Raw genomic sequence first — 27795 nt, forward strand, 5'->3', positions numbered from 1 at the left:
GTTCAGCACCTGGCTCACGGCCTTCTTCTTAACCTCTAACTCTATGCTAATTCTCATTGATGCAATGTCGACCTTCATGACCCAATATGACAGTAGTGTTCAGGATAAAATGGATGGTGAGAGACACAGGATGCAGACCGCTGCTTGGAAGCTTCTGTAGTAGTCCAGGTAAGAGGTGATAAATGCTTAGGATGTAGCAGTAGGAACACAGAAAGAAATGGACTGGAGAGACTTAATCTGCCATATTTCAGGGGCATGAACCACGTTCAATTTGACAGGTCTACATTTTTGCTCCCATAATACCTACTAGTACTAAACTGAAGTCAATCTGGGCCAGTCTAATCAAAGACCAAGTGTGTAATGCTAATGAGGTCAACTAAGGTTTAATTCCCACCTGGGCTAATTAGGTCCACAGAACCACAAACTGTACTGTTTAATCTGATCTGTCACCTAGCAATCACATACTAGTACTGGGGGTAGCTGAACGTAAACTATCACCACTGCCACATCATGGTGCACATCCATGTAAACATTCAACAAAGGTTAAATTCTATCAGGGTGGATGCTCTTGTAACCTAGCTCTGTAGAACAAAATGTAGCTCTGTAGAACATAAGCTCTAAAGCCACCCTTCAGGATTACTCAGAATAACTACTTTTCATATAACAAAATAACAGACAGTTCCTTGAAATTTCCCATGGCGGCATTTCTTTATAGGTTACATAGTACATCAGCAGCAGCAAACAAACTGTACCTGTTTTAGCATTTCTTACTTGGATTCCAAAAGGAAGCGATTTTAAATTCTGGCAATTCTCAGAGCCAAGTCTATTTGGGTGTAGGGATGTAGCACTTGGCATTTTTACTTCTTTTATATAAACAGAATCCATTGCTGTTTTTCATTCAGAGCTATGAAGACTTTAACTACCATATCCTAGAGTCCAAACTGTACAATATCCAAAGCTGACATTACAAAGATTGAAGAGGATTAGAAGACAGCTAGGTGGCGCAGGGGGATAGAATGCTGGGCCTGGAGTCGGGAAGACTCATCTTCTTGAGTTCAAATACGGCCTCAGACACTTCCTAGCTGTGTGACCCTGGGCAAGTCATTTAACCCCATCTGCCTCAGTTCCTCATCTGTAAAAATGAGCTGGAGAAGGAAACGGCAAACCACTCCAGTATCTTTGCAAGAAAATCCCAAACGGGGTCACGAAGAATCAGACATGACCACAAACGACTGAAGAACAACAAAGGTGGCACAATGGGTGGAGAGCTAGACTTGGAGTCAGAAAGCCCTGAGTTCCAATCCTGCTAATCTAGACTTTCACAAGCAAAGTATATGTGACCTTGAGCAAGGAGATTTTATAAAATCTCTTTCAGCCTCAGTTCCCTCATCTGTTAGATGAGAGGGTTGGACTCAGTGGGCTCAGTCACTCATCTACGAGCCTCTGATTCCACAGAATAAATTTATCACCGATTCTTAGTGTTAGAAAGGATTTCATTGGTCATCTAGTTAAATTCCTACCTGAGGGCAGCTAGGTGGCGTAGTGGATAGAGTACCAGCCCTGAAGTCAGGAGGACCTGAGTGCAAATCTGGCCTCAGACCAATCATTTAACACTTACTAGCTGTGTGACGCTGGGCAAGTCACTTAACCTCAAATGCCTAAAAATTAAAAAAAAAAAATCCTACCTGAAAAATAATTTCCTCCACAGCATCCTCAACCTGTAATCAACTATTCTCTGCTTTCATGAAAACGTCTAGAGATAGGGAACTCAGTATCTCCAGCTGCTCTGTTAAGAAGTTTTTCTATATAATGAACACAGATCATCTCCACGACTTCCATATGTTGCTTCTAGCTCTGTCCTTGGGGGGCCAAGGACAAGAAGTTTAATCCCCCGTCAACCCTATGCATATTTGAAGATAAGCAATCAAGGTGATAGCTCCTGGCTTGCGCAAGTCTCTGCCAGGCTACATATTCCCAATTTTGACAAATAACCCTCATGAGACATGGTCTTCCACTATCCTGGTCATTTTCCTATGGATAAGCTCCAACCAGCTTGTTAAGGCTTTTCCTAAATGATAATCCTCCCAATTGCAACCAACACCCTGGATAAGTTCAGATCAGGACCACAGGACTATACCCCTTCCTATTACGGATACGATGCTTCATTTAACCCAGCCTAACGTTAGACTGCTCAGTTTCGGCTGCCATATCACACTGTTGTCACAGCATGGTGGAAGGAGTGATGGACTTTGAGCCAATAGGACCTGGTTTCAAATCAAAGCTTCTGAGACATACTTGCTATGTGATGATGGGTAAACTGTTTAACCTCTCTGAGCCACAGTTTGCCTATCTATAAAAAGTGGAAGAATACCTACTGTATACTATCTCAGAGGGTTGTTGTAGGTCTCAAATGGAATAATACATGCAAAGTGTTCTTCATAATAAGGAAGAATTAAATGCAATTCATTATTATTAGAACATATTTGCATGGCTCAGACCTGGGACTCCACTCACTCACTTTAAAAAAAAAAATACTTATTTTAGTTTTCAACATTCACTTCCATAAGATTTTGAGTTTTAAATTCCTCCCCTATTCCTCCCCCCCATCCCAATGGCATGCCATCTGATATAGGTTCTACTTATACCTTCATATTAAGCATATTTTCCCATTAGTCATGATGTAAAGAACAACTAGAACTAATGGGAGGAACAACAAGAATGAAGCAATAAAACAAAAGGAGAGCCAACAGTGTGCTTCCATCTGCATTCAGACTCCATCGTTCTTTCCCTGGATGTGGATAGCAATTTCCATCGTGAGTCTTTTGGAGTTGTCTTAGATCCCTGCACTGCTGCGAAGAGCCAAGTCTATCAAAGTCAGTCATCACACAATGTGGCTGTTACTGTGTACAATGTCCTCCTGGTTCTGCTCATTTCACTCTGCATCAGTTTATGTAAGTCTTTCTAGTGTTTTTTTGAAGTTTGCCCATTCATTATTTCTTATAGCACGGTAGTATTCCATTACATTCATATACTACAACTTGTTAGTCATTCCTTAACTGATGGGAATCCCCTCAATTTCCAATTCTTTGCCACCAGAAAAAGAGCTGCTATGAATATTTTTGTACACATGGGTCCTTTTCACTCATTCTCTCTCTCTCTCTCTCTCATACACATGCATGTATGAGGTAGGATTTGAACTTATAGCTTCCTGACTCCCAGCCTAGTTCCTCTGGGCCCAGACCAAACCTACTTTGCTGCAATGTCTCTACTTTTCATCAAAAAACTATAACTGAAGATCTATCATAGATCTATGACACTTAGGCTACTTTGAGATGTTTCACTGATAATGCTATTGCTTTGAAACTGATGTCAGAGGCAGTAATACCATGGTCACCTTTCTCTTCCAAAATCTTCAGTTTTCAAAAGGTTTTCATATACACTTCATGGGATACAACTCCAATTTCTTCAAGAAGCCTTTCCCCATCCCCATTCCACCTCCCTCTAAATGCTAGAGTCTTCCCTCTGAGATTATCTTCATACATTATCCAATTTATCTTGTTGGTACATGTTTGTTTGCATGGTGCCCTTCCCCCACTAGAATGTGAGCTCCTTGAGGGCAAGGGCCATTTTGGCCTTTATTTGTATTGCTGCAGCATTTAGCACAGTGCCTGATATACAATAGGTGCTTAATAAATGCTTGCTGACTTGCCAAGCCTGCAAGGTTGACAGAGCAGGTATTATGACTTCCACTTTAGAGAAGAAGAAAATAACACTTAAAGAACTGAAATGACTTGTTGAAGGACAGTAACAGGCAGAGCCAGGCCTAGAATCCAGGTCTTCAGAATATACTAGCAAGATGCAAGACAGGCCTAAGCAAGAACAGGTCTTTAGTTTTCAGACTGTAAATACGATCCACATACTTGAACTTTAACAGCAGGGAGCACTGATGGCTTATTTTGGTTGTAAGCCACCTAGCAAATAACCATTTTCTTCATTAACATCAAATGGATGCGGTATTTCCTGAAAAGCATTCTAAAAATACAGACTTAGGTGTATTGCTGATATGCCCTACTCCTCATTATTCTAACTGTGCGTCTCAGTGATGAGAGAGTCACAATATTGCTGTTGTCCTTAATTATTAACTGTCATGGCCAATCTAGGCTGCATTTGGTCACAAAATCTTCTACAACCAATGATGACAATAAAAATTAAAATGGCAGAGGAAGGGATTTTTTTTAAAAAGCAATTCTGACGTTAAACTTATCACTTCCATCACCACCAAAGAGAAGAAAAATGACAGACTAAAATAAACCACTCACAAGCTCAGAAATGAAATATCCTTCTGGCTAATTAACCAATATGGTCAGCCAGGTGGTGCAGTAGATACAGTGCTGGTCCTGGGCGTTGGGAAGACTCCCTTCCCAAGTTTAAATCTGGCCTCAGACACTTACTAGCTGTGTGACCCTGGGCAAGTCACCTGACCCTGTTTGCCTCAGTTTCCTCATCTGTCAAATGAGCTGGAAAAGGAAATGGCAAACCATTCCAATATCTTTGCTGAGAAAATGCCAAATGGGGTCACGAAGAGCAGGACATAATCGAAAAATGACCGTGTCTGTTTGCTATCTTCTATAGGCCAATCATGTGAATTTTTTATTCAAGTCTTAAAAGGCGCATGACTTTTGTAGTACCATTTAACTGGCTTTATCTATCACTGTATATGTTTGCTCTTCTTCATATGGGAACCAGGGGTTGTATTTTGAAATGCATTTTTCAAATAGTAATAACGGCCCGGTACTGATTCAGCTCTTCTTCCCTTCCTGGAATCACAGCAACTGAATTAATTCTGTAATAGCTAGCATTTATATAGCACTTTAAGGTTTGAAAAGCTTCGCTTTACAATGATCTCATTTGATCCTTACGACATCCTAGGGAGGTAGGTGCTACCATTATTCCCATTTTACAGTTCTTAACTATGGCAAGTAGAGGTTAAATGACTTGCCCAGGGTCACACAGCTATTAAGTTTCTGAGGCTGGATTTGAACTCATATCTTCCTGACTCTGGGCCCAGTATTCTATCTACTATGACACCTAGCTTCTTATGAATAAAATAATCTCATCCCATCAGAAGATTATATTCTAACAGAAGAGACGATAAGTATACATATAAATACATTTGAAACAAATATTAAGAGAGTAAATACGATGTTACAAGGTAGTTTGATTCCTCCCCCCATAAGGGAGGAATCAGGAAAGGCTTGAGCCAGGATTCAACAAAGCTAACTTCTAGGAGGGTAAAATGGCTTACTTGAAGTGTATATTAAAGCTAATATTCTGCTCTGAATTGATTGTTAGCTTTTGGTGATATATGTACGTTAAGAGTTGACTAAATTCAGAAAAACATTTTGCTACTTGAGGTAGAACTTCCTATAATGAATTTCCATTAAAGTTTTCTTAAAATATATGTCACCTGGAGCTCTAGATTTATTTCCAAGACGTATAGAAGTTAAACCTTTTTTTCCCCCCATCTTACAAGGTTTTTTTCCCCCCCTACCTTGGGAAATGGTCTGGAGTTTTGTGCTGTTATACACAAGATATTATGTACTTTAAAAAAACATTTGTTTTTTACATTAGAAAACCTAATTTAATTCTTGCCTTCTGTTATGTTTGATTCCAGATTTAGAATTCTAGGTTCATTTGGGCCCTTTTAAGTCTTTACTCAAAATACTCAGTGTAACTGTCATCATTCTTCCTTTGCTTTTGAAGAGGACCAATGACCAATGAGTTGTTCAATGTCCTAAGTCTCATTCTCTCTTCCTGAGGCATCCAAGTCCAGTGGCAGGAGAAAAGCCAAGACGACTGTCAATGATCTGGGATGCAGCGGATGACCTTGGCATCTCCTAAGCCTGACCAAATGCTAATTGCTCCACAGCACCTGCTTCAGCTGCCCTCATGGCCATTGGAACAAATCATCCTCATCCACTTATTCCGTAGCTCACCAATGGATCTGACACCTTTCAGTCACCCTCAACCTGGTTTAGCCCCTTTGCCAAGACGGTTTACTGAGGTGTGGCTGCTGAGCATGCCACAGCTCGAGTTGTGTGAAAAGGGGACACCAAAGGTGGATGAGCAACTCTGAAAAGGACTCAGCAAGTCCTCACATCAGAGGTGCTAGACCTCCAGGAACACCCCACACAACCAGTGAGGAGAATTAAGAAGGAAGATAGGGACTCAATAAGATTGAAGGAATGAAGACACTTCAGGCAAAAGTCCTATCTCTTCCATGATATTTCTCTTGCCCCCAACATAACTTTAAAAATACTACAAAACAACACTTTTGACATCCTTAGCATTCAATATAAGCAATGAGTTTGTTTGGCTCTTTAGCCTACTTGACATTCTTCTTACAAGATCATGCCAAGCTTTTGCAGTCATGAAATTATAACCTCTTGCATCTATCTTTTCTACTTGCCTCTAAAAAATCTGCTTTGGTCAATGAGTTCCCTATGAAGTTACATTATTCAAAAGACCCTCCCCTGCCTTTACTTCCAAATTAAGAGCATTTAGGTTTGTATTACCAGTATATTCTTCTTCTGCATATCTCATCTCTCTTGGGCTGATTTCCTTCACAGAATCTTGGGCCATAAGATCCTACTCATCTTTTCTCTAAATTCTTTGAAATCTATTCTCCCAAATCCTGGAATCCAAGTGAGTTTATTGACTCAAGCTCTCCTCCTCTTCCTCATTTATCCTTACGATACTGTGGTTACTTGCTCCACAAATTTAATTTCTACTTAAAAATGGAGCACTGGATAGAGCACTGAAACTGGAGTCAGGAAGACTGAGTTCAAACTGGGCTTCAGATGCTTCGTGACCTCTGGCAACTCAATCATTCTCTACCAGTTTTCTCATCTGTGAAATGGGGAGAATAGCATATCCCTTACAAGGCTGTCGTAAGGATCAAGTGTGATAATATTTGTAAAGCACTTTACAAAATCTTAAAGCACTATTACTTCAGCAACCAGTTCTTTTTGGTTAGAAAGCAATCCAGAATAGCAGGTCCTATCACAGCTTAGGCTTGCACATAATAAATGCTTGTGGAGCTGAATCTTTTTTTTTGTACTGCTGAAAGATTAAATTACTTATTACTTAGAAGTATGCATAGGTGAGATGAAGAAATACATGATTACAAAAAGTTGCTATGAATTCAGTAACATTTTAATTCAATTTTTATTTTATTAATCATTAACAGCATCTTTTTTTTTTTAACCTGGCCTGTGATTTCATTGGTATGTGGAAACTCTCTATATGGAAACTCCTTCTACTAAAGCATGCCAATGCACGTCTACTCTATAACTATGGTTTTAAGAGAATTATTGGGGGGGGGTGTTGCTGTTGTTAGTTTCCAACTCTTCATGATCCCCATTTGGGGTTTTCTTGGCAAAGATACTGGAGTAGTTGGCCATTTCCTTCTCCAACTCCTTTAACAGATGATGAAACTGATGCAAACAGGGTTAAGTGACTTGCCTAGGATCATACAGCTAGTATGTGATCAATTTTGTTGTTCAGTCCTTTCAGGTGTGTCTGACTCTTCATGACTCCCATTTGAGATTTTCTTGGCAAAGATACTAGAGTGGTTTCTCATTTCCTTTTCCAGCTCATTTTATAGTTAAAGAAACTGAGGGAAACAGGGTGAAGTGACTTGCCCAAGATCATTCAGCTAGGAAGTATGTGAGGCTGGATTTGAACTTGGGTCTTGATTCCAGGCTGAGCGCTCTATCCACTGTGCCACCTAGCTTTCCCTTATCTGGGGGCACTGAGCATGAAACTGGCTTGCCCTGGGTTACACAGCCAGGAGGATTTGAACCTAGGTTTTCCTCATTCCGGGTTGGCTATCTTATCTACTCCATTATGCTGACTCTATCTATGTTGTAAAAATAGTACTAGATGTGTGAGACACTGTGGAAACTGCAGATGTATATTTGCCTGTTTATTATACTGAGTCATACTACATATTAGATTGGCACCAAATGATGATCAAAATGATTTATGTGTGTGTGTGTGTGTGTACACCCCCCCCATTTACGTATGTTCCAGAGAAAGAACAATGGAGTCTGAATGTGTGTGTGTGTGTGTGTGTGTGTGTGTGTGTGTGTGTGTGTGTGTGTGTGTATGGATCTGTAGACCCCTGCAAAAATAGCTTCAAGGCCCCTAGGATGTGAAGCAATGACATAGATTTAGAGCCAGGAAATACAATTATCCCTTCCACGTCACAGGGGTTAGGGACATGGCTCCCCCTGCAATTTGGAAAATCCACATAACATTTTTCGGCTCTCCCTTCATACCAAAGAAGTCTCCTGGTATTAAAAGATAAAATATGTTGATGTATACAGTACTATACATATATTTTATGCATTTCTGAGTTTCTAAACTTTTTCTGTGTTGTCTGCTGGCCTTCACGTGTCCTCTGAAGCTTCCACAAAATTCCCCCCAAATTCCCATTTCATTTCTTATGCTGACCCATGATATATTCAACTGCGATGGGGGAAAGTCGCGATGTGGCAGGGATAACTGGATATATTTTTGTTCATCTCTCATGTATTGAGTTTGCTCTCTCCCACTCTGAATAAAAGACACTCCCCCTTCAGGTGCCATCCTAAAGTACATTTTTCCTTTTCAATCTAATCAAGCACAAAGTCTCACCCCTTTGAGGAAGCTCTTTTTAAAGAGCTGGATTTGGGTCGAAAAGCACTAGAAAAATGCCTTTGGCTACTGCCTTCCTGCCTATTATCTGGCATTTACATCCTTCTATCCATTGCTAGATAGCCATAGATGACATTTATTATGATGTTACTGACACTTATCTTCCTTTGGATTTATTTTTTTGTCTTGACATCTCACATTATACCAATTTCCTACATTGTTGGGGTCAAAATCTACTCCTCATCATTCCTTTGTCCCTCCCACAGCTGTTGTACCTCATAGAGCATTTAGCAGACATTAAAGAAATACGTGATTGAGTATCTACATCCTCTTCCCTCTGAGTCCTTAGATATGGTTAAAAAATATGGGATCTAAGATATAAAGAAAGACAGAGAGAGAAGAGAGAGAAGGGGGGGGGCTTCGAGCCCCAAGCTTTTTTAAATGGTGTTTTATTTTGACCCCCTCCCTGTTCCACATTTTATATCCACCTCGCAAAGAGAGTGTGTGTGTTAACCTTAAATTTAATTTGGTCAGTGAAAGCACATCAAGCATTTTGAACTCAGAGGAAGGCCACTGTCAAATTATAAGCTCATTGGAAAGGCCGGTCTTTTCCTGCAGGATCATTCTGTGAAGGGTTTGATAGATGTACAATTTCCTATAAACTAACAGTCTCTGGAAGGTCTAACATTAGGCGATTGTACATGGAAATCCAAAATCCATCATAAACAATTTCTTGGGTTGGAAACGTTTTTAAAAATGCCTCACTATTTTACTGGATCAGAAAATTAGAATGTCCTCAAAGAGGTATAATTCATCCTTGCTTTTGAGATAAAGGAAAGCAATAAATCAACCAATGAACATTTATTAAGTGCTTACTATATACTAGGCCTGTGCTAAGTGCCAGATGTGTGCATGTGCACACGCACACACACACACACACACACAGAACAGAAATGGCTTCTGAACTCACAGAGGTCATATTCTACTGGGGAAGATACAGAATATATACTCTAACAGGGGAGAAAGAGAGATCTCTATCTGTTTATCAGGTACATACAATATAGATATAAGGTAATCTTAGAGGAGAAGGCACCAGCATCTGGGGGATGGAGGACTGGGAAGGGGTGTGAGTGGTTAGGAGAGGAAAGACCAGGAAAGGGCTCCTTCATAACAGAGTCTTGCTGGAAGTCAGAAACTCGTGGAGGTGAAAGTGAGAAAGGAGGGCATTCCAGGCCGGGGAGACAGCCAATACAAAGGCACAAAGACGGCAGATGGGAGTGTCTCAGGTGAAGAAGAACAAAAAAGGCCAGTATGTTTGGATTACAGAATTGAAGGGAAGGCTTCATGAAGGAGGAACCATTTGAACTAGGCCTTATTCACCTTGAGTATTGTCTCCAATCAACGCCGTCTTCATTCACATGACTTTTCAGTTTATTGTCCTTTTGAATCTATTTTCTTTATCTGAATTACTTTATGTAGGTCTTCCATATTTATTTGAGTTCTCCTGTTTCAGGCATACCTTTTGAACCTATTTTCTTTATCTGAATTACTTTATGTAGGTCTTCCATATTTATTTAAATTCTCCTGTTTCATGCATAAGATCTCAGCTGGCAGATATTGGGGAAGGCATTCCAAACTATGGGAGAGACAGCCAAGTGCCATGCCAAAAATGATCCCCCACCCTCTTTTGAGGATAACACCATTATATTACACTACTATTACTGCCTCTCTCCCTTTCTCCCTGGGGATTATAAAGCTCCTATATCAATATACTCTTCCTTCTCTATTATCTGAAAAGACCTCCAAGTGCTAAGAATCCGAGCTTAGATTAGTGATAGGGAAGAGAGAGTAAGGTTGGAGGTAAGGTCCATAGGAGAGGGCAAGGAAATCAATAACACGTTCACTGATGGGGGAAAAAATCACGAGTCAGGTTAGATAGAAAGACTAGAGAAAAAGAGAGAATTACCTCATTCTAGAGTTTGGGAATCTGGCCTTTAGATGCCCACCCACCCCCCCTTTCTAAAAAAGGGGGGATTTCCTGAGCAATATGCCTCTTAGAGAAAGTTAACGATTGCCTATGAGGCCTATGCATCTAGAAACATGGGGGTGCAAGAGTTTAAACCTTACCACCCACCTATCCCCCCCCACCATTATTACAATGAGTTATTCGTCATTGCAGGCATGATGGAAGTCCAAACCACAGGGTCACTATGAGTCTTGGAGGGACTGGGTAGGATCCTACAAGGGAGCAAGAGAGTCACTGATATGTTGGCAGGCTGCCCTACTGGCACCCTCAAATTCAGTTTCTTCAAAGATGACCTGTTTAAAGTACTTTATACATTCATTCTATCTGTTTATAAGCCCTTGTCAGTCCTTTGTATCATTTGAGTTTTTGGTGGAGTGAAATAAAGACTGTCCTGCACCAAATTTTTCTTTAAAAAATTAAGTAAACTAAAAGTGCTGTCATCCAGAACACAGAAATTATCCTGCCATTCCCAAAGTACAAGAGAGGTTACTTGCACATTTTCTCATTTAAATGTTATAACAAACCTTCTAACTGCTTTTTTTTTTTTTTTACTACTGATCCCTTAGGAATCTTCTAAGACAGGGGTTCTTAACCCATTTTGCATCCTTCAGCAATCTGAGGAAGCCCATGGACCCATTCTCAAAATAATATTTCTAAATGCATAAAATAAAATACATAGCATTACAAATTTCCAGGTAATTACCATTTATATCGAAGGACTTATAAAAACAACAATAACGAAAAGGTCTCAGGCCACAGGTTAAGAACTCTTGTTAAATTGTGTATACCCTATGACCCAAATACCACTTTTATAGCTATATCTCAAAGAGATCAAAAATGGGAAAAAGGATCCACATGCACAAAAATATTTATAGCAGCTCTTTCTATGGTGGCAAAGAATTGGAAATTTAGTGGATGCCCATCAACTGGGGAATGGCTGAACAAGTTGTGATATATGAATGTAATGGAATACTATTGTGCTATAAGAAATGGTGAGCAGGTGGACTTCAGAAAAATCTGGAAAGACTTGTATGGACTGATGCTGAGTGAAGTGAGCAGAACCAGGAAAACATTGTACATAGTAACAGCCACACTGTGTGATGACTAGCTTTGACACACTCAGCCCTTCTCAGCAATGCAAGGATCTGAGACATCTCCAAAAGACTCATGATGGAAAATGTTATCCACATCCAGGGAAAGAACTATGGAGTCATAATGCAGATTGAAGCATACTATTTGCTCTTTTTTCCCTTCTGTTTTGTTTTGTTTTGTTTCTTCTTTCTCGTGGTTCCTCCTAATGGTTCTAATTCTTCTTTACAACATGACTAATGTGAAAATGTTTAATAGGAAAATATATGAAGAGGCTATATCAGACTGCACACTGTCTTAGGGAGGGAAGAGGAGAGGAAGGGGAGAAAATTTACAACTCAAAAGCTTATGGAAGCAAATGTTAAAAACTAAAAATAAACAAATAAATAAATAAAATTTAAAAAAGAACTCTTGTTCTAGGAATGGTTAAGATGAACCAGTCTAGAAATTGAGAAGGGTCTGGTTATGCCTTAAGTAGTTAAAGACATGTGATTGTCTCACGAGAAAGGCTAGTTTTTTCCTGCTGGGTCATTCTGAAGGGTTCAGTAGATGAATAATTTCCTGTAAGCGAATAGACAGTGTCTGGAAGGTCCAACATTAGGAGACTGTCTTTAACTGGCTGGCTTAGCTGATTAAACAAGGTGCCAAGTCTAGAGGCCAGAATGCCACATGGGACAGCCAACTTAGTGATGTTCCATTTTGCTCCTAGCCCCTCCATAAGCGTCTTATAAATGACTGCTATTGATTGTGAGGGGGACCAGAGTAGGAATAATAGATCAGTACATATTCATTCCACTCTTGAAGAAAACGCCCCAAATACTTAGCTTTACAGCAATAGGTCAGTTACTTGACAATGTAACAAATTATATAAGGAAAGAAAGAGTTCCTGCCCACCAACAGCTTACAATCTAAGCTTGGATTTGATTGGAATGATCATACAGACTCACTCCAAGCCTACAATAATAACTTCTCTGACTTGGTAAAACTGCCAACATGTAACATATAGCAGCTAGTTATCTGGCAACAGAGAAGGACAAATGGTACATTAGTTTAATTAGGGCTCCGTTCACACATCTACTGCCAACTCAAATCATTTGTTTGAATTTTAAGCTCTCTTGCCTTCATTAGTGCCTGTCAGTAAGTGACAATGTGTACAAATTTCTACAAGTATGCTTAAATCAACGCACTTACCTTTCCTGGGTATTTTTGTATTTCAACACCTCTAATTTCAGCAAAAGTTTTTATAACTTTAAGCCACCAACTACTGTTAACAACAGAGTTAATGGCTAAGTTAATTGCATTCTCCTTGTGATCCAAACCTACATGCCTACACATTGGCTCTGGCTGCTTTTTAATCTGGCCAAAAATCCACAAAGAACTTGTACCTGAGCTCATGAACATTTCAGACAATTCCTTATCCTTCCTTGATGAGCCCATTTACCCCCCAAGGACTTGTTATATTATGATCCTCAGTTTGAGTTTTGACTATATTATTGATAGTGATTCTAATCTGCATGTATGTGGCACTAGCCATTGTTGCATTTGAGATTTTAACAAAAGGAGAAACTGAGGCAGAACTCTCGGCAAGATAACATTGATTAGCAAGGGCATGCTACCTGTCAATAAATGTGTCAACAGCTTGGCTCCATGAAAGTCAAAGACTCCAAGCAAAAAGACAATTCCCCTTTTGAAGGTTTTGGGGAGTACAGAACAAAGAACAGAGCAGGGCAGACGACAGAGCTGAGGGTCAGGGAACAACATGATTGGTTGGAATTTTAATAATGTGCGCTAGCAATGACCCGTCTTTCTTCTCTCATGAGACTAAGAAGTGCTCACAGTTCTGAGTGCAGGGGCAAGACAGCAGCCCAGACTTTTGGACAGCAAACCAGACATCCTTGAAGGATGAAGCTTGTTGGAGTAAAGAAACCAAGCCCAAACTCCCTTTCTGTTCACACACATTCTCCAAGGTCAGTTAAATTCCTTGAGCAGGGGAGCTGGATTTTTAAATTTAACCATTACAGTCCAGCTGATCTCGAACTATGTTCAGAGACAAAGAACCATGATTTAAGCAGTTACAGGACACAAGTAGTGAACAGGACAAAATCAATTACTTGTAAAGAAGATTGATAAGAAAATAATACAGGATCGATTTTAATCTTCTCACAATCCCTGTCTCCAAATCATAAATAGACTAAGGGGAGCTAGCCCTCAAGAGGTATGGTGGTGAATGAATGAATCAATGTGTTAATTCATTAAGCACTTAACTATGTACCAGGAATTGTGCTAAGTGCTGGGGATACATATAGAAAATTAAGTTAAGTCCCTAGGTTTAAGGAAGTGAGAAGTATACAAAGAGTACACCCTCATGAGTGCATAAAGAATAATATCAACTTGAAGTCAGGAGAGACCTCCCCCCCTACCCAAGACACCTACTAGTTCTGTGACCATCAGCGAACCACTTAAATCTCTCTGACCTGTGGTTCCCTCATTGGCAAAACAGGGAAAAAGCATACTCACCTCAAAAGATCCTCATCTGACAATAAGATGGGGATGTATTTAAATTCTAAATTGGGGCTTCTTAACCTTTTTTTAATGTCACAGACTCCTCAGTAGTCCGTGGAAGCCAGAATGAGCCTTTCTTAGTTTAATGATTTTAAATACATAAAATAAAATACACTAGATTACAAAGGAAAACAATTGTACTGAAATACAGTAATAGTAATATTCTTACATGATAGGTCACACAGCCAGTATGAAGTTGGTCAGAGGCAGAATTTGAACCCAGTTCTCACTGGCTCAGAGGCCAAATTCACTATCTGTGCTGTTTCTAATTAACTGTACACGGATTAAGAAGTACCCAACCAAATGGGTAACAGATGAACAAACGGTGCTATATGAATGCAGTAGAATTTTACGCAGCAGGAAATGTTGGATTCAGAGAAACTTGGGAAGACTTATATGAACTGATACAGAACAAAGAGAACAGAATTAGGAGAATTATTTAAACAGCAACATTTTAAAGAAAAACAATTTTCAAAGACCTATGAATTTCAATCAGTGCAATAGCCAAGGGTTATTCCAGAGGACCAATGATGAAATGTGCTACTCACCTTCCCACAGAGTGGTAAAGGACCAGAATGAGACATACATTTCCCAACACAGCCAATGTGAGGATCTGTTTTGCTTGACTATGCATATTGTTATCAGGGTTTTGTTTTTCTTTCCTTTTATTTTTTAAGGGAAGCAGGTAGGAGAAAAGGCTAGTAGGTCATAAGAAAGAAAGGAAGAAAAGAAAGAAGGAAGGAGGGAAGAAGGAAGGAAGGAAGAGAGGGAAGGAGGGAAGGAAGAAGAGTCACTGAAACATTTTCTTTAAAGGCACAGAATAAAATAAAATGCCAGAAGGAAACACAAACAGGACAGTTTTGACTACTACATGTACTTAAAAAGAAAATGCAAATGGAATGTAATAAAGAATACAGCTTTCAGGACCAAGCCAGCTACCACAGGCTTGAATGGAATGTCATGGTGAGCTGGTTTGCCCTGTATGAGTCATATCTCTGTTGCCCTGAATCCAACTTAATCTGTCTTCTTGAGCTGCCATATTTTCCAAAAACACCGAACCCAGAGTGTGCAGGAGTCCCTGAACGTGTCAAGGATGAAGCTCTCCACCGGTCACCCCTAGCTGTCAAAATTTGTCATTCACACCCCAAGCTGGACTCCCTGTGTGTCCTTCGGAGTCAAGACAAGCTCCAGTCAGTCTGCACGGACTGAGAAGCCACTTGGGCAGCTGGGACCCTTGGAGAGAAGCATACGATCCTATCTTTATGGTCTAGCCCAGGGGTAGGAAACCTGTAGCCACCTGTGGCCCTCTAGGTCCTCAAGTACAGCCCTTTGACTGAATCCAAACTTCACAGAACAAATCCCCTTAATAAAAGGATTTGTTCCATAAAACTACTAGATTCTAGCAGTTCCCAAGAAGCTGCTCTGGCCATCACCTTGCTTCTCCCCCTCCCACATTTACTGCACCTTTCCTCCTCCCATGCCACTCCCATTTAGGAGGAGACTTCTGTTTCCTCCTCTTTCCCTTGTACTGTCATAAATATACAAGCTTCTGTCTGGATTGTGAATGCTTTGCACTTGCTCAGGGCTCCACATGCATGTTCATTTCTCTCATAATAAACCTAGTTTTTCACGTTAAGTTTCATGAAGTTTCGATCGACTGCCTGTTTACAACTCGCAGGGTTATATGGTAGCAGCAGACATGATGCTGGTAGATAGGGACTAGGGGAAACAGCATCCCAAATAATGCAGAGAATAATAATGCACTGACAGGAGAACGGAGAAGAAAACTAACCAATCACTTCCAAGAACAGCTGCCGTGACAAACAGCCTCACCAATCTCAAAAGGCCCTGATCCTAAAGATGGGCCTGAGTCACCCACAAAAGTTTGGAATTGCATTTGATATGTTTAGGAAAGAAGCTCCTGAATATATAATACATTTTAGAAGGACATAAACCAAAAATGGTTAAAACAAACACGTTTCATCACTTCAAGTGGTAAGCATTATTTACCTTTAAATGCACACATCACACAGAATGCCTACTTCCCTCGTTAACACTTAAATAAGGGGAAGGGGGAGAGGGAGCAAACATTTATTAAGTGTCTACCATGTGCTAGGCCCTGAGCTAAGTGCTTTACAAATATCTCCTTTGATAAATGAAATTCTACTCTCATTTGTGTGCCAAGATCTGTTTGTATAAATGATTCACACTCTCCAAAGGGCTTTGTGAGTAGTAGTAATAACAACAGTTAATAATAGCTAACATTTCGATAGTGATAATTATGTGCCAGGAACCATGCTAAGCACTTCATGATTATTATCTCATTCAATACTCACAACTTTGGGGGGCAGGTGTTATTATCCCCATTTTACAGATGAAGATACTGAAGCAACCAGGGGTTAAGTGACTTGCCCAAGGTCACACAGCCAGTAAAGTGTCCGAGGCCAGATTTAAACGGTCTTTCTGACTCCAGGCCTGGTGCTCTACCCACTGCCCAACCCAGGTGCCCCAGCAGCAATATGTTCTGCTGTAGATTGGGGGTGAGAAAAACTAGCAAGGACATAGACAGAAAGGAAGGGGAATAGTCTGGGGAGCTTATGGACGTGGTCTTTTGTCCTCAATGAGGATAACAAGGTTTACCCCCATATAGCATTAAAAAAAAATCATCTGGAAAAGCTTCTGTCTGGCAGATGCCTCCTGTCACACTTAACCTGTGACCAAGAGCCCTGCACATGTGAAGACTATTGTTTCAGTTGATTCTATCTCAGGCATAACAAACTGAGAGAAAAGCTGACTGCAAAGCTTGTCCTAGTCAATCGACAATCAAACAGCATTTATTAAGCACCTGTAAAGACAAATATAGAAAAATCCCTGCCCTCAAAAAGCTTATACACCATCAGAAGAGAACATACATACACACACACACACACACACACACACACATATATATACAAGGATATGAAGAATAAGCATAAAATCAACACAGTCAATCAATATTTATTAAGTGCCTACTACATGCCAGGCATCATGCTAAGTGCTAGGGATACAAAGAAATGCAAAAAGATAAACTCTGCCCTTGAGGAGATTTATTCATAGGTTGATAGAGCTAGGAGGAAACTTAGAGGTTATTTAATTTAATATCCTCATGTGTAGAGATAAGAAAACGACTAAGCAGTGAGGTCTTTTTTTAAGCATTAAAATTATGAATAGTCACAAAGATTAGGTAAGAACAAAACTAACAATATGCTTACCTGCTATCACCAGCGTTGGCCACGTACAGCTTTCCCAACAGGCAGACAACGACAAGGGCCGTACAGCCTCCAGATATATTATATGTGCTCCTCTCTCGTTCGATCTGCAGGTCCTGAAAAAGAAAAGGATCACATCAGCTTGTCCTGTCAAACCGTTCCAAGAGCCGAAGACTCACCTTCGCCGTCATGGGATCTCCCTGTACTCAACTCATACACGAATTCACTCAATGTCTTTTTAAAAAAATTATGATGAACTTGACAAATGAGGAGGAGGAGGAGGAGGAGGAGGAGGAGGAGGAGGAGGAGGAGAGAGGAGGAGGAGGAGGAGGAGGAGGAGGAGGAGGAGAGAGGAGGAGGAGAGGAGGAGGAGGAGGAGGAGAGGAGAGAGAGGAGGAGGAGGAGGAGGAGGAGGAGAGGAGGAGGAGGAGGAGGAGGAGAGGAGGAGGAGGAGAAGAAGAAGAAGAAGAAGAAGAAGAAGAAGAAGAAGAAGAAGAACTTCTAGCATTTATAGAGTGCTTTATGGCTTGCAAAGTTCCACAAATACGGACATTTCAATATGCAAAGCATGAACAAGAGTGTTGCATATCTGAATGTCTTTCAAAGGAATAAAAGAAAAATCTTTTTTGGTGCTTTTCTAACAAAAAAAAAATGAACATTAAGTATAAGGGTCAATCTTAGCTCCAGGGAGGGATAAGAAAATTTACCTCCTGCCTATCAGTAGAGAAACAGGAACTATTACAAGTAATAATAATAATGATAGTTAAATTTTATAGAGAGCTTTAATGTTTACAAAGCACTTTACAAATAACCAGTCATTTGGCACCATCGTCATTCCTGTGTCATGTTCCATATCAGTTCAGATGGACTGCCTAGCCCTTAAAATGCCTAACCTCCTGGTGATGAGCTATGGGTGCATTTCTGTTGGCCCATTCACTTCTAGTTGTATGCCTCCCTACTCTCCCCTTTTCTACCTCTTATACTTTGTCGTTTGACTGGGATTCCTGGGAAACATGCTATTATTAGCCCCATTTGACAGATGCAGGCAGAGTTAGTTAAACAACTTGCCCAGGAACGCAAAGCTAGTAAGCGTCTGAGTCATATTTGAATTCAGGTCTTCTGGACTCCAGGCCCAGTGCGCTGTCTTATGTACCACCCTAGTTTTGTCATGTGTAAAATGGCAATACTAATAGAACCTACGTCCTAAGGTCGTTGTGAGAATCACATGAGATGAGTGTACAGTGCTTAGCACAGTGCCCGGCACAGAGTAAGTGCTTATGTAAATGTTAGCTATCATAATACTTACAAAATGCTATATGTGTTCTTAGGCATAGTCACTGAGATACTCAGTTTTGCTTAGCTGTCTTATTTTTTTTTTTTTACAAATAGGGATGTTTGTGTATATATCTGTATCTATCTATAGATGGATGGATGGATGGACAGACAGGCAGATAAATAGATAGATAGACAGACAGACAGACAGATAGATATGGCTTGGTAGGGTCATATCTGGAAATGCAGTGTGATGTCAAAACAAACAGCACTGATAAAACTTATTTGAAAAAAAGAAAGCACCTTACATTTACTTACCCCTCACATGATCCTGGCTCAAAGCGGGGAAATCCCAGTCAAAGGACAAAGTGTAACAGGTAGAAAAGGGAAAAGTAGGGATGCACAGAACTAGAAGTGAATGGGCCAACAGAAATGGACCCGTAGCTCATTACCAGGAGAATAGGCATTTTAAGGGCTAGGCAGTCCACCTGAACCAATATGAATGAAGATGGTGCCAAATGACCAGACCTGTCTAATACTGACCAGCCCAAAGCCTAATCACATGTGGAATGGAAGTCACTAAAATAATTAAATGCATTTAATATAGCAAGAAACAAAACACCCATAACCCTTGACAGTCTAATTAATATATGCCCACTGGCTCTGATCCTACTTATTCTTTTCCCACTACCGCCAAAGCAAATAGTGAGAAAGGTAACAAATCCCCAGGAGAATTCACAACAGAATTCAATAATATCTCTACTAATGAAGGAGGATGAATTCTGCTGATAATTTATCACCAGAACCTTCATCACTGAAGGCAGATAAAATGAGAAGGCTATATTCCATGATGCCACATAATAAAGGAAGGGGGTGGGAAACAGCAAAAATTTCACCAAATACTAACTAAAACACCAAACTCAAGATATGAGGTGTCCCAAGAGTCTTAGTGGCAGTTTTAAGCTTTAATAGCTGAATAGCTTAAAGAGATTGAACAGCTTCAAATCGCACTAAGTCTTTTGGGACACTCTATACAATTTGGGAAGACAGAGACAGGATTCAAGTTAGGGGAGACAGGAGAGAGGGATAAGTCTAGGAGAAAATGGCAATCTTTGACCCCACTCCTTACAACAGACCTATAAAATAAAGATGCACCATCCAGGACTAAATCCCCCATCCTTTGACTTGGATTTCTCTGAGAAACAGGGGCCATAGTTAGGGGAAGACTTTAAGGTTCACTACTTCAGGTAGGAACAAATCACTTAATCTCTCTAAGCCTATTTCCTCAACTGAAAAATAGGATATTAACAGTATCTATGGGATATCATGAGGGTCAAATGAGATAATGTATGTAAAGCACCACAATTTCTGCAAAATCAAAACCACAAGTGACCCAGATGGCATCTGGAAGGTATATAAGGGTTATGTAAGCAGGATGCTGAACATTACTAAAGAATGATATACATAGTATACATCTAAGAAATGCAAGCTCCTTGAGGACAGGGCCTGCTTTTGCCTTTCTTCGTATCTTCAACACTTAGTACAGTGCATAGTAATATAGTTATATGGTAAATGCTTAATAAATGTTTACTGATGGATCGAAATGTTTGACTAGAAAGGAAGCTAGCTGGTCCAGGCACTTAGAAAAAGTAATAGATAACAGTAGAATAGTATGTGAAACATACTGGTATCCACACCAATTTGAACAACGATTCTTAACCTGGAGTTTCTCAGAACTTTCAATTAATAATTATATTTTAATGTAATTTGGTTTCATTTGAAATCTTATGCATTTTATTTTATGCATTCAAAAATGCATGAGAGGGTGGTCCATGCTCCCCCTCAAAAGTTAATAATTACCTGCTCTAGAGAAAGCCCCCCAGAATGCTGGGTGGCTCCTATGTGGATGATTTATGAGAGGTGAGATTTAAGGGAAGGGAGAATGACAATGGGTTGATAGGTTACAGATCTGTACCTTAGGAAGGATTACCCACTTCAATGAGGTCATGGATCCATAGAAGTTAGCTGACATGACCCACCCAAAGTCACACAGCCAGTTCAGAAACACAGCCAGGACTCCTAGACCAGTGATCTCCCATTACACCTGGCTACCCAGCTACCCCTAGGGATACAATGAGTACTAGTAATAGAGGGAAGGGAATGGGAAAGGGGAGGGGGAGAGAAGGGGAAGCTACTGTACAAAGAAAGAGGAGGGGGAAGAGACAAACTTTAAAGACTTCACAATTTCCCAAGGCTCATTCCAGTTTATCTTCAACTGGATGGGGTAAAGGTTTGAAGCTGGTGTAGGTAATTTCTGTCACACAACCGCACAACCGGGCAACTCAGTTTGACATCATTAGTGAAGGCAAGGACGCGTAGACAAATGAATGAAAAAGCTTTTTATTAAGTGCTTACTATACAAAAAGAAAAGACAGATACAAATAGGAATAGGGATATAATAGACTCTAGATACAAAAAGAAAAGACAGATGAAAAATCCTCGGGATCAAAAGTCAGGAGACCTAGCCCTGGCACTGCTATAACTAGCCTTATGAACTTAGACCAGTCACAACCTATGTGGGCCTTTGTTTTCTTAAGCTCTGTAAAACAAGGAGATTGGACTAAATGATGCAATGAAACGGTGACATAAGGAAACTTTGTGTAAACTTGGAAATGCTGTGTAAACATTATCTGTACCGTTCAACAAATGGTCTATAACATACCACCTTTCCCTAACATATTGTTGTTTAAAAACAAAACAAAGACATGAGAAATATTGTCTTAGGGGAGTTTGTTTCACAAAAGATCAATCAATATACCCCTATACTGAAATGACCTAATTCAAAGTTAAAATGGTAGCACTTGAAATAAGGGTATTTCCTTAAAATATCATATAAATTTCACAAGTAGTAACTACTGTAACTATTAGTAAATTCTCTCTTGCTTTATAATAAGTGATATTGCCCGAGGTGTTGACCCTCTTTTTTTACCAATAGGATCAATATTTGTTAAATACTTAATAGTATGGATGAATGACAGCATTCACTAGATGTTTTGAATACTCATGCCTCTGCATACAATATGAGGATTTGAATCTGAATGCTGACGGTTTAAGAAACAATATTCTCCCTCTCCCTACTCTTTTCCCCCAAACTCCCCCCCTCTGTCCCAAGCCCACAAGGTCAATTACAAAACACTGCCCTCCATTTAAAAAAAAAAAATCTCTCTGGAACCCTTCCAGACAATCAAATGTAGACATTGTGGCAGGAGGTCTTATTCATCTTAGTTTGCATAACAAAAATGATCGGTCATATTATTATTCAGCCGTTTTTAGAAATCTAGTCACAATGCTCAACCCTACAACCTTCAGATTTAACTGGGGAATAGCAGTTCTCACTTTTAATTGGTAGGAAATTTACCATTTATTAGCTTTGTCAGTTGACAATGTGCTATTATGTATGGGGTAGAATAGAGAGAAAGTCCTCAAAAAACTTTTCATTATCACCCTTCATCCTTTATTAACTTTTTTCTGAATGCCCATTTTTGCAATGGCTTTTCAGAAATGCCAACTTTGCATGATAACCAGTACCTTTCTGCATTTTGTTCAAATAACTTTTCTAATGCATACGTACCTTCACTCATTACTGCCATCACACTCTCTCTCTCTCTCTCTCTCTCTCTCTCTCTCTCTCTCTCTCTCTCTCTCTCTCTCTCTCTCTCTCTCACATACACACACACACACATTTTAATTGCAAATAAGCTCCTAGGGATATTGACTAGGCACTGAAGGATATTTATTTTTGCAAGCTACGTCTCATGCCAGTTTCCCTTAAAGGAGAAAGGGAACCAGATAAAAGACCTACTGACATTAAAATATACTGTTCCACAGATTCTACAATTGGGTCCAAGCAGAGGATATTCTAAAAACAATTGTTTTTCTCTGGGCCTTTTTTCTCTAGAAGTCAAAATAGCACATTTGTTTCCTCCCTACTTCCTACTCTTTAAATACATTTTGGATCTTCATATTCTTAAGGGCTGAAAAGGGCCTCGAGAAGTTACTGAGGCTATTTCTCTGCAGTACAATACCAATTAATGAATGACCAATTAACATGTATTTGGAGATCTGTTTTAAATTTGCCAAGTGAAAGATATCCTTTTGCTAAGCCACCCACTATGCCAGAGGTTGTTGCCCTTATTTAAAAACAACCACAAAAAACCACTGGACTCCAGGTTTAAGAATCCCTGTCTTGCAATTTAGGGGACAAGCCTCCCTTCTTTAGCTAGAAAGACAAGCACATCATGTGTGAGTTTGGGCTTACAGATCTCATGGCAAAAAAATCAGATCACAGAGAAACCTTCTTCACGGCTCTGTGCTTTGAGGAAAATGATCTGAGCCACCACCCAAAACATAATTATATAATATTTATGCCAACAAAACAAAAATCTACACATCACCACCATTCATTAACAGGAGCTATCCGGATACTAAGGATGACTGATTTCAGCTAGTCACCTGGGGAAAAGGCAGACCTCTTAAAGTAACTTTTCCCACATGTTGGAAGGAAGCCCCTTCTGCTCAAATACTATGCTTAATCTGAGTTTATACACACATCAATGAAGAGGCAATTTACTGTGCTTTGAGTGTTTCGTTTTGCTCCGTTTTTGTTGGGAGGAGGGGAAAAGAGCAGAGGATATACGTGAGTGAGTGAGTAAGTGTATATGTGTGTATGTGTGTGTGTAGTGGGGGAAGGAGAGAGATTCGAAATAAACACACTAAATTAAAAAACCCCAACATTCTGCCTATAACAGCTATAATTTAGTTTGAAATTCCCAGAGATAATACATCTCCCCACCATCTTTTCCTACTATTTTCAGGTCGTAAGAAGGAGCAATTTTGAACAAGAGTGAGGGCAAGAACCCTTATCCTATAGTTCCAGTTGGACTGAGGTGGGTTTGAGCACAAGGTGGTTTGCATTGCTAATAGTGTCTGTCACAAATAATAAGATTCTGTGCAAAGGGTCCAATCCCATTTGTTCCAGGAGTAAATTTATCTGCAGGATAAATGGAAAGGCAGAGTGGAAAGCAGTCAGTACTGCCCAACGAGGACATCAGCTGGCCAACGGCTGAATGACATGCATGTTTTCACATTGGAGTCGGTTAGGCAATCACAACTTCCCCAGTCAAACAGGGGATGAAAAGACTGCTTTCAAAAATTAAAAGCTTTATGTTCTCTGCCACAGCCAGACACTCTGACCCTTTGTTGAAAAAAAAAGGTAATTATAAAATAATGACTATTAATTAGCTTTGCATTCATCCTCCTATTATTCAACAATGCCTATTCAAGAAAGACAACTCCCCTTATCAGGATGATCTGATGCTTTACAATCTGGACACGAAAAATAAAGAAGAAACGAATGGCTCAGGTGTGCTTGCGATTTAAAATATTATCAAAAAACTGCTTCTCTTCATTCCCAACTGACATTTTAGGCTTGACTTTACGAATTTTTGTGTCAAGGATTCTGGCTTAAAGGAGACACACACAGTGTTATTCTGTGGATGAAGCCAGGACACAAATTACGTGACAAATGAAAAGGCCAATCTTAACTCTGACAGCCTGGTGTTATCCTAATAAAAGCATGGCAAAGGAATTTATACTTACACTGAGGAGCTTACTCAAGGTCCCGAACAATCTGCCACTTTTATCCTCCATTGTGAAATAAAAGGGGACTGGGGGCAGGGGAAGTGAAGAAAAGAAAAGAGGAATGTTTTCCTATTTCCATTGATTTGACCCAATCCTCTAATGTTCTGATTGGGGAGGGGGGAACACAGCAGAACTCCAGCAGAACTGTGATTTCTACTTCCTATGTGGAGAGATCAGCAATGCCTCCATAAATTTGCTTGGGAACACTCAGAAATGAAACAGTTTGCTCAAAGCCAACATACCTAGTATGCGTCCAAGGTAACCCCTGAAACCTAGTTCTTCCTAGCTCCAGGCTAGCCTTTTATCCGTCATTATGCCAGGGAGTCTTACCCCAACATCGGTGAACTTTTTTTTTTAAATACACATAGACTTTAATAACTGTGGTATTTCAATATAATTGGTTTCCTTTGTAATCCTATGTATTTTATGCATTTAAAAACATTAATCTGAAGGCTCCATCAGTCTGCCAAAGAGTTTGTTACATCAAAAGGTTGAGTTCTCCGCATTACATCATGCTGTTTGTTTTTTTTTATCTTCTTATCTAACTAAAAAGATTGACTTTATATTCACTATCTTACACCTGATGACTTCTAACACTTCCAAAGTCTGTGAACAGGTACTTTTTCCAATTATAGAAAACAGATTTTAACTTCTTTGACCCAGCAGATGGTCTTCATGGGTTACCATAGCTGAAAAAATGTCATGACCTGGTTGCCAAGTTTGGCTAGACTGGTCCTCACACAAGTCAAGTAATCTTGTCCCATTTTTTACTTGAAACTTTTCTAATAAGCTTGAATGAACCTGTCTAGAACCTGTGCTGTTTCCATAGCCTACACAAACCTAAGGTCATACCATGACAAAGAACTGAAACAGGACTTGAGTAAAACAACACACAATTACTTGAATATCTAGGATTTCATAAGTGTTAGGTTCCTTTCAATGGTACAGATTGCAACCCATCTATCCCTTCTAATCCTATGCAACACATCCTCCCATAAATCTGATGTAGAGGAGATATCCAAAGTACTGGGCTCTTTGTGGTTCCTCCTCATCTTTCTGATGTTCTTAACATGAGTCCCCGATCTACTTGGTTGCCTCTTTCTATGCCTTTACAGTAGCCATCATCACTCTTGGAATGGATTCCTTCCTCACCTCTGCCTATCAGAATCCTTAGTTCCATTCAAAACTTGGGTCAAATGCCATCTGTTACATTCAACACCCCAGCACTCCTCCCCAAACTACTTAGTATTATTTTTCCTATATATTAAATATATAATTATATAGCTTCCTATCATCCCATTCCTCATAGAATGTAAGTTTCTTTGGGGTAGGAACAGTTTCTATTTTTGTCTTTGCATCACTGGTGGTCAGCACAGTTCCTGGTACACAGTAGGTGCTTAATAAATGCTTGTTGATTGATTTAATATTCCTTGGGAGCTAGCCAGGTCTATCACTTGTTATGTCTCATTGACACCTCACTGTGGTACTCCAGTAGGTTTTTACCAAGACTGAAAAGCTTCAAAAGTGCCAGTACACAGAGACATCCTATTCACTGAGGCTAAAATAAAATCTCCTCTGTTTCGCTCTTAAAACACTATCCAACTTTCTGGCCCCAACTTATCTTTCTCGTATGTATGTATGTATATGTAAATTGTGTCTATATGTGTGTATATACACACATGTGCATATGTATATGTTCTGTATGTATGTACATATTTCTGTATTTTTTCTCCTTATTTCTATATTTTTCTACCTATCTTTCTGTATTTCTATGGTGCAGACAGGCAGATAGAGTGACAAGCCTGGAGGTAGGAAGACTCATTTTCCTGAGCTCAAATCCAGCCTCAGACACTTACTAGCTGTGAGACCCTAGGGCAAGTCACTTAACCCTGTTTGCCTGAGTTGCCTCATCTGTCAAACGAGCTGGGGAAGGAAACCACTCCAGGATCTTGGTCAAGAAAATCCCAAATGGGGTCATGAAGAGTCAGACATGACTGAAAAACAGCAAAATATTTCTATCACTGGAAATCATTCCCCTTGCACACTTAGTGATCCACCCTAAACGGCCTTTTCTTTGTTCCTTATATATGGTACTCCATCTATAATGTGTGTGTTTGCACTGGCCACACCCCCATATCTGGAATGCTCAGCCTCCTCATGTCCACCTCATAACATTTCTCTCTTTGAGAAGCAGCTGGGGCGCCACCATCTTCTACCAGCCTTTGCTGGTTTCCCCAATTGCTAGTGACCTCCTGCTCCACAGAATCTTGTATCTAACTACTTTGCATATGCGTATGCATATACACATTTACTTTCTATATACTGCATGTGTTTTTATATGTTATTTGTCTTCCTTCTGAGAATGTAAGTTCATTACAAAGAGGAACTATTTCATTCTTCATCCCTGAATCCTAATGCCTAACACAGTGTCTGACACATAAATAAAAATAGTAAAAGGGCTATGGGGGGTTTTGTAAGCAGACCAAAGAACAGGAACGAGAGACAGTCCATTCATTTACTAGCTTGTCAAACTGTATTCAAGAGTTTGCCAAGTGAAGCATTTCCTCAGGCAAGTGCCAAGCTCTAGAAGATTTTTTTTTTCTGAGAAGCATATTCTGTTGAGCTTGATAATTTTGGGCCAGAGATCAGAGGGTACTCCAGCATCGTAGGCTGAATCTTCAGGAGCAGCATTTCATTTTTCATGCCTGCCACAGGGTCAGGGTGGGTTAAGTCAGCCCTCTTGTTAGGGAGGGTCTAGAGCTCCATTCTCAAAGAAGTGATGTGGTGAAAAAACACCTCGAGTGCAGTTTGCCTCTGGGGCTTATCACGAACAGTACATCTTCCTCAAGAATACAGTAGGTAAAATAAACCTGTGACAACTGGTCAAACTGCATTTAGCTCACACCCAAGCTTTCATCTCTAATCATCTCTTTTTTTTACCTCCTGAATGCTGGGCTATTTCTTCTGGAAGTGGGGGCCAACAGCCAAAATACTCTGCACATCACAGCCAGATTATATAACCTACAACACTTTTCAGCATATCGCTCTCCTGACTCAATCTACAACGTCACCCTTGGGACTTTTTTATTTCCTATTTAAATTCTGCTGTCTAGTATTGAAGGCTCTCCAGAATTGGAACCTTACGTCCACCTTGTTGTCAACTACGCCCCAACACGAACTCTCTGTTCCTTCAGGCCT

General features: G+C 40.0%; 1 protein-coding gene across 2 annotated transcripts in view; it reads right to left on the reverse strand.

The window, feature by feature from the left end:
- PPM1H (protein phosphatase, Mg2+/Mn2+ dependent 1H) overlaps positions 1 to 27795 on the reverse strand; it is a 310397-nt gene that overhangs the window by 134786 nt on the left and 147816 nt on the right. For both annotated transcript variants that reach the window (XM_020990179.2, XM_020990180.2), the window contains one exon: positions 17629 to 17741. In XM_020990179.2, the coding sequence (XP_020845838.1) occupies positions 17629 to 17741 (113 nt within the window). The remainder of the gene's footprint in view (positions 1 to 17628; positions 17742 to 27795) is intronic.

The sequence above is a fragment of the Phascolarctos cinereus genome, unplaced genomic scaffold, assembly GCF_003287225.1.
Source record: "Phascolarctos cinereus isolate Bilbo 61053 unplaced genomic scaffold, phaCin_HiC Scaffold_1;HRSCAF=81, whole genome shotgun sequence".
Classification (NCBI taxonomy): domain Eukaryota; kingdom Metazoa; phylum Chordata; class Mammalia; order Diprotodontia; family Phascolarctidae; genus Phascolarctos; species Phascolarctos cinereus.